We start from the raw sequence: 9,851 nt of genomic DNA, 5'->3' as shown, positions 1-9,851 counted from the left end.
GAAGTAACTACAGATGTGATGGACATAGCAAGAGAACTAGAATTGGAAGTGGAGTTTTCAGATGTTACTGAATTGCTGCAATCTCAGGATAAAACTTGAATGAATGAGGAACTGCTTCCTATGAATAAGGGTGAATAAGTTTTTTGGGATGGAATCTATCCCTGGTGAAGATGCTGTGCACATTGTTAAAATGACAACAAAGAATTTAAAATATTACAAAAACTTAATTGATAAAGCAGAGGCAGGATTTGAGAGACTTAATTACAATTTTGAAAGAAGTTCTACTGTGTAGATAAAGTGCCATTAAATAGCACTGCATGCTACAGAGAAATCTTTCATGAAAGGAAGAGTCACTCAAGGCACCAAATCACGGGTATTTTAAGAAATTTCCACAGCCACCCCAACCTTCAGCAACCAACACCCTAATCAGTCTGTAGCCATCAACATGAGGCAAGCCCTTACGTGGCAAAAATTATAACTTGCTGAAGACTCAGATAAATATTAGATTCTTTTAGCAATATTTTTAGTTCATATATTCATTTTTTAGATATGCTCTTGCAAGATTATAGTAGCATAAACATAAATTTTATATACACTGGGAAGCCAACAATTTTATGACTTGTTTTGTTGCAATATTTGCTTTATCCAAGTGGTCTGGAAGGGAACTTTTCTACCTTTAAGCGTTCAAAACTAGGGTATCCTGTTTTGATTTTCTGGTTGGCTGCTATTCTCCTTGTATACTTAACTTTTCCATATTTTGCTCAGTTTGACTTCCGAGGTACCCTAGCCTGGAAGAGTCATGACAAACCTGGTGGAGGAGTCTCCATCTGTCATGGCTCACAGGGACTGGTTGGCTTCAGTCTTGACTGCAGGTATCTTGCATTAATTCACCATTGATTTAGACAGGGCCCCTTCCCATTTCAAATGCTGTCCTCACTTTGGCCTGCTGTGCACTTGGATGGTCATTCAGAATTTTCAGTTCATTATGTATCTTCTCCCCACACCTATTTCACCTGAATAAATGCCAATACCATCTAGTGCTACTGTAGCTTTTGGTGGCTTATCTTCACACACTTATACTTTGGGACGTAGTATGCCATGTCACCCAAATTTATTGTAAATGTTTATGAGCTTTTGATTTGCTTTCCAATCACTGTTAAATGAGAGTTTGGACATTGAAAACTATGGGACTGCTGCCATCTTCCCTTTTCCCATGCTATTTTTTCCCCCACATTAAAAAAATTGGTGCATTACAGGTGTATATACTGATTTTCCATGCTGTTTTTAAAGGTTTTCAAAACCCATCCTGTTTTCAGTCTTACTTTGAACCTTTGGCTTCATAGGAACCGCATGTCACTCCTTACGGAGCCCACCTAGAATTTTACCTCTTGTTGGCCTTTGGAACCAGAAAAAAAAAAAAAAAAAACAATCATTTCTTTGTAAATCATTTACCCCTACCCCCCAATCCAGTTTCCATACCTGATGTCTCTTCTTCCATTCTGTTAACCCTTGTGGATTTATAGTATATTATTCATTTTCTACCATTTAAGTTATCATTATGAATGAGATGTTTGTAGAAAATGTGATTCACATTTTAATTTGTTCTACAACAGGAAACATTCACAGGGAATTAAAATATTTTGCTCTTTGGATTAGGTCTTTTCCAGACTGGGTCTCTTTAATATTATTTTTTATTTAAAAATTAAAATACTCTGGATCCCTCTCTTTTATGCTCTATATCAAAAACACTTTAGTGATGTCTCTACTTCCTGTCATTGCAGATCTTCACTTGTGTAGGTGATTCTTTTTCTAGGCATCTGCCTATTTCTTTGCAGAATGTACCTTTCACAGATTTGCAGCTTTTGTATCTTATGTAGCATTTCAGGAACTAATTTTAAATAAGTGTTTTTGAGTCTACACTTAAAAAAAAGATATGTGAAAGAAAACAAGCTATTTTTAAGTTTAAGAATATTAACAATGTAAGTAGTTTCTTTTACATGAGGCTGAAAATAATTTTCTTCCACTGTCAACCCATAACTCAACCAAATTTCAGGGATAATAGAACATCCTTCCATCTGTGTAATGACCGTTAACCCTTCCAACTACCCCTCCCATCCCAGTAACTTTATTTACAATTCAATGCTGAGGATAGACAAGAAAGGCAACTGGAAATATTTAAAGGCTTAAGAAAGTGATTTCTTCTATAACAAAAAGATTATATAGAATTGTGGCTTTCCATTTACTATCTTATACTGGACATTACAAAAGTCTGTAGATTTTTAGAAACTACAGTGGATTTTCCCAGTTAACATAAAAGCTTCAAAAAAAAAAAAAACCTGTCAAAGACTAAATTACTCTTCTATTTAGCTTCTTACGAAAATATAAAAAGCTGAGCAATAGAAACAATTACGTAGTTAATATACAAAATGTATTGTATTTAAAAAGGGGCATTTAAGAACCAATCTTTCAGGCTGGTAACTCCCTCATCTTCAAATAGGGAGCTCAAATTGATCAGATTTTCCCAGTAGTCTGAATTTACTGAAATATTGCTCTCTGAACATGTGAACATTCAGCTTTGTTGTATATATCATCTTCTGTTTCTGGAGTTAGTTGGATATTATCTCTGACTGGAGACAGGGGCTTCTTACAAGAAGGAAGCTTTTCAGAATCTCTGCAAAATACAATAAAATAAATTAGGTATTTTTATGGTAATGATTATTAGACAATAAAATACTTGGAAAAAATAGAGGTTTATGGAAAGGATAAAACCCTTTACTCGATAATCTCTCACTCATTGTGGATCACATTCAGATTCTCCTCTAAGTATTTTCAATAAATTTTGAGTTTTTCTTCTTAAAGTCCCTTCCTGCCTTTCAATATAGGTTCGAGGCCATTACTAGATATATAGTAGCTAAGGCAGAAAGATTCCAATAGAGAAATTTTAATTCATTTCTCTGTAGGACTCTTCTCAAGTCTGGCTAAGAATCAGTATAGGTGAAGCATAACAAATGATTAAACCCAATTTTTTATCCCCTTTCTTGCTTTTAATGAAAGACAGCTATATGTCCTCATAAATTAATCTTTTATGAAGATTACATATTTCTATTTCCTGTTAACAAAATTAAACACCAGTAAGTCTTATTTTCTAAAGGCATGTAATACTATTGTACCCTTCATTTCTCTCCAACAGCAGTTCTCCAAATATGTTCCATGGGCCATGGAGATTCAAGACACTTTCCGGGAGTTTGTAAGATTGAAATTATTTTATAATAATTTTTAGACCTTATCTGTTTTTCCACTGTGCTGACATTTGCACTAATGCTAAAGCGGAATTGGGTAAAGTGGCCAGCAACTTGGCATGAGTCAAAGTAGTGATATGAAATTTCTTAAGTAATGCTAGTGCTCTTGTATTTTCCATTACTGTGCACTTGCAGTTAAAACAAACAAACAAACAAACAAACAAAAAAACCCAGAAAAAGTTTCAAGAATATACTTGATGAAGCAGTAAAAATCACTAATTTTTAAAAATCTCAATCCTTTGGTATACTTAATATTTTGTGACAAAATAGAAAGCATGTGTAAACCAATCACTGGTACCAAAAACCAACAAAAACACCCAACAATTTTTAGGTGTTTGGCAAAGGAACAAAGAGAGCATCATCATGAAGGAAATAAGTAACAATACTTATTGCCCAGATAAATTTCAAACTTTTAAGTAAAAATTAAAATTCTGAAAAACTTGTGTCCTCTGCTGGAAAGCTTCCAAATGTTTAAGACTGCTAATTGTGATTTTGTTCCTTATATCATAAAATGAAATTAGTCAGTATTTGTAAGAAAAGTACAATTCAATGAACCAGTATTTCCCAAACAATCAATGGGTAAAGATGCATTAAAAAAGTGGGTTATAATGTTCCAGACAACACAAATAATCAGTGGATATTGAACCCACAGTCTGTTGTAAGTAACCTTAAAAAAACTACTGTTTATTGAAATTTGATGGAATGGCAAAGAAAGAAGCTTACAATTATCTAATAAACACATTCCTGGGACTGGGGTTGTGGCTCAGTGGTGGAGTGCCCACCTAGCATGTGTGAGGTACTGGGTTCAATCCTCAGCCCACATAAAAGAATGAATAAAATAAAAATTTATCATGTCCATCTACAACAACAACAACAACAAAAATCTTTTAAAAAGTAAAATAAAATAAACACTTTCCAAATGCAAATATGTGTTGGGTTATATTTTTTCATATACTTTTCAACCAAAACATCTGCAAATGTAAAACAATGCCACTCTTGGGCTGGGTTGTGGCTCACTAGTAGTGCACTCCCCTAGCATGTGCGAGACACTGGGTTCAATCAACAGCACCACATAAAAATAAGTAAATAAAATACAGGTATTGTGTCTAACTACTAAAAAAAAAAAAAAAAAAAAAAAAATTACATATTTTTTTAAAAAAACAATGCCACTCTTTTTAAATTTTTTTGTTTGTTTTGAAAAATATAGCATTTTTTTTCATAAAAAATACGGCATGTTCACATGGCTTATTATTGTTATTTAAAAATTGAGTATTTTGTTAAATGTCTTTCCTCTTTTCTAGGATAGTTAAGTGCTCCTGTATAAAGGTTTCCTGAAAATAAAGTTTGAGAATTGTTGCTGAGTTTAATATTAGACTTTACATACATATACACAAAATAAGAAACAATTGTCTAATACTTGAAAAGTATTTCTACTCATACCAGTTCATCTGACTGTAACAATACTTCTATCAGGTAAAGTTTAATTCTATCATCCCCATGTTTGCTCCCCCGCTACACATATTTATTAAGCTTATTAACACATTTGCTTTATTGAGAAAGTATAAGAAAATAATTATAAATTAATGCTATGTTGTGGCTTTATTCTGAAGTCTAACAGAAGGAAGAATATGTAGCAATTTTAAAGATCATTTATTTTAAAATAATGCTTACCACATACATTAGAAGTCTGGCAAATTCATCAAGTAAACTCTGTGATTCTCCCCATTTTAGATATGATAATTTAGGGAATTATAACACAGCACTCTCACCCTCTCTTTAAAAGTTTCTTCTCATTAAAATTCTAAGAAATAATAGGTGAAACAGAGACTCCAGAAGCCACACTGAAAACTGATGGTGTGAGAAACAGAAATTGATTCACATGAAAGTAGAGAGAGTTGGGAGACAGGGATTGGAATTGTGGAAAACAACAATAGCTCATCTTATTTCAGAACAAGGAACAAGACAACTCACTTTTTAAATCCAAAATTTTTCCAGAGCTCGCTTATTTTTATCTGTAATCCTGGCTTGTTCTCAGCATTATGATGATTTCTCTTTTGGATGCTTGATGACTTCTTGCTTAGTCCACTGACTCTAGCAGGTACTAGAGGTTTGATCTTTGTTGTGGAAAGTGAGTCCACAGAACTGGATTTATACAGCCCAGGAACCTAAAGATTAAATGCTCATGTTATCATTACTCTATTAGGCAACTACCTTTAATTAATTTAAAAGTATTGTTTATTCATCAGTACCAAAAAATAATGCATAAACAAAGTATAAAAATGTGTTATTTACAGATGACTACTATAGAGATAATCATAATATTTTAATGGGTAATACCTGCACCTAGCATAAAATTTTAGAGTCATAAATGAACAGAGAGGAATGTGTCTCATTCATTTCTACTTTACCTCTAGAGAGGCAACTGCTGTTACCAGTTTTCTGTGCATCCACTAAATTATTTGCACACATGAGCATGCACACAAAACTGACAGAAGACTGCACAATAATTACTTTGCTTTCTTTGATTCCACTTAATGAATGATATATGTTAGAGATTTTTCTTTTTCACATGTAGAACTGACTTTTATTTTGAATAAGTTGCCTGTTCTTCCATTGCACAAATGTGGCATTATGTACTTAAATTTCTATCAACATTTTTATTTCCATCGAAGAGTTAATTTTCATTCTGTGGACAATATGGAGCCATTGATGTTTTGTTGTTGATTCTCAGTATAGTTAAGAGGTATATAAAATAGAAGGTATATAATCTGGCAAAGAGTGTATAAAGAATGGAAAAGTTACAAAAAAAAAAAAAAAAAAAAAAAACCTGGCTTATCCTGGGTCCACAGATTTTAGAAGCATTTTATAATACATGTCAAAGCATTAAAACATGCATGCATTGGGACCAATAATACCACTCCATGGAATTTATCCCTACAGATAATCAGGGTATGTACTCAACTATTTACCGAGAAGATCTTGGTTGTAATATTGTTTAACTATAGCAAAAAAATTTTAAGGGTAAATGACTACTATAATAGTACTTGGAAAAAGATCTCTACTACCTGTAAAAGAAGTTTCAACTTAACACCTTAAATACCTATCTTTAAGCACAGATACTATTCTAGGAAGTAAGAAAGTAAGAAAGTCGACTTTTTAAAATAAATCACAATTTAAGTATTTTAATTTATAAGTTTTGCTTATATTTTTCATTTTCTTGTTATAAGCATGTATAGTTTCTGAAATTAAAAATAAATAAAATTTTACCTTGTTCCTTAGAAGTGTGTCTTTCTTTGAGAAACGAGATAAACACTGCTTATAGTTCTGATTACCTTGATTATCAAGTGACTCCATATTACAATCAAATTCCTATATCCCCAGATCAGAAAGAAAATAAATTAGATTTTTACTAGTGGTATTTTCATGACAACTAACCAATACTCAACAGGAAGAAAAATAAGATGAGAAAATCAGTAATAATTTCACAGAAAAAGACTAAAAACATGGCATGGAATTAATAAAATAAAATAAATTTAATATGGAAAGGATGATAGTTGCCAGTTTCATTGAAGAAACTAGGCAATGTTTCACCTAGAGAAGTAAATTGTATAAAACATATATTTAAAATTTTGAAGGCTTTTCCTTTTCTGAAACATTTGAGTAGCTTGTCAAAATTCTGACTCAGATAAAACTAGAATCTTTTACTATAATACTATAGCTTTACCCATGCTAGACTAATGGTTTTCATAAATTATTAGCTATAAAAAGCTGAACCAATGTAGCTCCACATCTCTTCTTTAAATTGTAACATGTTCAACATTATAAAATAAAAAAGGATGAGTAAACACTCAAAAAGCTTTATTTCTTCATTTTTCAAGATTTAAAAAAAAATATTGGAACTCTATGCTGTATTATACTCAAACAACCACCACAATCATAGTGAATAAGACTCCACTGACTTGTACCTTACAGAAACTCTAATATTTCTTCCTCATAGCTAACAGTAGCGGTGACTCTGGGCCAAATAATTTCTTTTTTATTTTTGTGACTGGGGATTGAACCCAAGGGTACTTTACACTGAACTACATCCCCATTTTTTAAATTTTTATTTCTACTTATTGAGACAAGGTCTTGCTAAGTTGCTGAAGCTGGCCTCAAATTTGTGATCCTTCTCCCTTAGCCTCCCAAGCACTGGGATTATAGGCACGTGCCACTGTGCCCAGTTGGGCTAAACCATTTCTTACAATAAAGATCATGAGAAAGATCCTAAGATTACATTGAAATATCAGCCCGAAGACTCCCATTTCTCATAGTCATATGATCAAACTGACACATATTTTTTGTTTTTCCTGAGACAGGCTGTCACTATGTTGCCCATGATAGCCTTGAACTTGTGATCCTCTTTCCTCAGTCTCCCAAATAGCTGAGGTTATACACATATGCTATAATTAACAATCTATCCTAAGAGGAATTTATTATATCTGGCAGCAGAAGAGACAACTCAATGAATTATTCTTGGTTTGTTTACTTTTGGAGGATAAAGGTTCATATTTCTATAACAGGTCAATATAAAAAATGGTTAGCTCAGACAAGTGTGCAGAGTTCTCTGTCTGTGAGCTGATAAAGATGGCTACTCAGTAAGACACGGGTAAAACTTTACAAAGTGAAACAAAGATGCACACCAAAAAAGAAATAAAATGCCCCAAAGGTGCTCAGCAGACTGGCAAGTATCCTCCCTGACAGTAACATTTTATTAAAAAACATTCAAGTGATAGCAACTGTGGTGGTACTCAAAACACACCAAGAGGAAAAGTAGTATGCGTGAAAGATGAGAAAGATGGCATTAAAATGGAGATACACATTAAAAGAAACAGTCTTCTAGACTAGTAAGGACAGTACTCAATATGAAAAAAGTAAGAGAAAAGAATATTGAAGTCTCATAGACAGTCAAGGGTTTGGCTTAAAAAATGCTACAGATGAATGACTGATGATTCAATTATATAAATTTTTGATTTCAGCTTTCTTCAAATGAAAACAATTTATTTCCACATTTTAACTTGGTATTTTCCTTCAACTAGAACCCAAACTCAAGTTTCCTTTGAGAACTTAAATATTTTCTTTTTAAAGAACATAAGCTGTACTGATTTATTAGATGTCATTTGACACTCAGGATTATCAGACATCTAATTGTCAAATATTACTGTGTTTGTAATTGTTCTTACAATGTGGTAATTATTTGGGTAAAAATAAAACAGAATGTTATGTTGGTAAATTTGAGATAATGCCACCAGGTCATTTTAAACTATGTCACTTGGATTTTATGAGCAGTACTTATTAGGAGTTTTGATTTTAATCAAATCAAAGTCAGAAATAAAAAAATCAAAATCAGAATAAAAGATATTTTATACAGAAGAAAAAGGTGGTTAGGATGCTTAATAAAATCACTGATATTACTATTTTATTTTATTATAAAGTTTAGGAAATAAAAATAAATGAAAGTATATATTTTCTGAAGTACTAAAACTTAACATAGACAACTTCACATTAATAGGGTCATTTCTTTATAAGGTCTCAAATGTTATTTGAATTTAAGCTTATATTAATTTAAGTATCAAATTTATAATAAATTTTTATTCTACAGATTATTCTGCTTAGGTGGTTTTTGTTTGTTTGTTTTTTGGGGATTGAACTCGGGGGCACTCAACCACTGAGCCACATCCCCAGCCCTATTTTGTATTTTAGAGACACAGTCTCACTGAGTTGCTGAGGCTGGCTTTGAACTCATGATCCTCCTGTCTCAGACTCCTGAGGGGCTGGAATTACAGGTGTGAGCCACTGTGCCTGGGGCCTCTGCCTAGGTATTAACCATGCCAAAACTTGAACACACAGTGTGTAGAAGTATAGAGTTGGTTTAAATGTACAGGAGTTGGAAAAAAGAAAGATACAGAGAGAAGTTCTTCAAATCAATGAAATGTTAACTTTGTAGACAGAATGAAAAATTAACATAACCAATAATTAAATAATGTAGGCACATTTTCCTCAATTGTATGATTAACACCTTTTTCTTTCTTACACATATATTTATAAACAGGGGTCTCATGATATGACTTACCTCTGAATCAGAATCTTTACTGGAAGGCTGAGAAAGTTTTGAAGTATTTATACTGTGTGATGATAACTCTTCACTTTCCTGAGACTGTGAAGACCGCTCCATGTCATGTAAGGGTGGAGACTCACCACCAGACTCATCACTCTTTGACTGAGATGTCTGGGACACTGTATTGTTCTCAGGCATAGCAGCGAAGGAATCACTCATTCTACACAACTGCTGCAACGCTGTGCCTGGGGTGGGGCTTGGAGTTCTGGAAAAACCCCCGAGACTTCCAGACCAACTAAAACAACTTCTTAGAGTTCCCAGAGTTGGTGGTGAAACAGTCTTTGTGAATTTGCTGGTTCCAAGAGACTGAGACTCTTCATCAGCAAATACAGTCACAACCTTTGGAACCTGATCACTTGAATTATGTGCTATGTTTGCTGGTGGTGAAACAGTCT

The 9,851-nt window shown here is 33.1% G+C and overlaps 1 protein-coding gene across 2 annotated transcripts in view; it reads right to left on the bottom strand.

Moving 5' to 3' along the window:
- Positions 1-2,535: 2,535 nt before the first annotated feature.
- The window catches only part of Exo1 (exonuclease 1), a 28,787-nt gene continuing 21,471 nt past the window's right edge, over positions 2,536-9,851 (bottom strand). For both annotated transcript variants that reach the window (XM_026390767.1, XM_026390768.1), the window contains exons 11-14: positions 9,412-9,811; positions 6,567-6,668; positions 5,271-5,464; positions 2,536-2,671 (exon numbers count right to left, since the gene is read on the bottom strand). In XM_026390767.1, the coding sequence (XP_026246552.1) occupies positions 2,536-2,671; positions 5,271-5,464; positions 6,567-6,668; positions 9,412-9,811 (832 nt within the window). The remainder of the gene's footprint in view (positions 2,672-5,270; positions 5,465-6,566; positions 6,669-9,411; positions 9,812-9,851) is intronic.

The sequence above is a fragment of the Urocitellus parryii genome, chromosome 9, assembly GCF_045843805.1.
Source record: "Urocitellus parryii isolate mUroPar1 chromosome 9, mUroPar1.hap1, whole genome shotgun sequence".
NCBI classification, from domain to species: Eukaryota; Metazoa; Chordata; class Mammalia; order Rodentia; family Sciuridae; genus Urocitellus; species Urocitellus parryii.
This window is presented reverse-complemented; position numbering and strand designations above follow the sequence as displayed.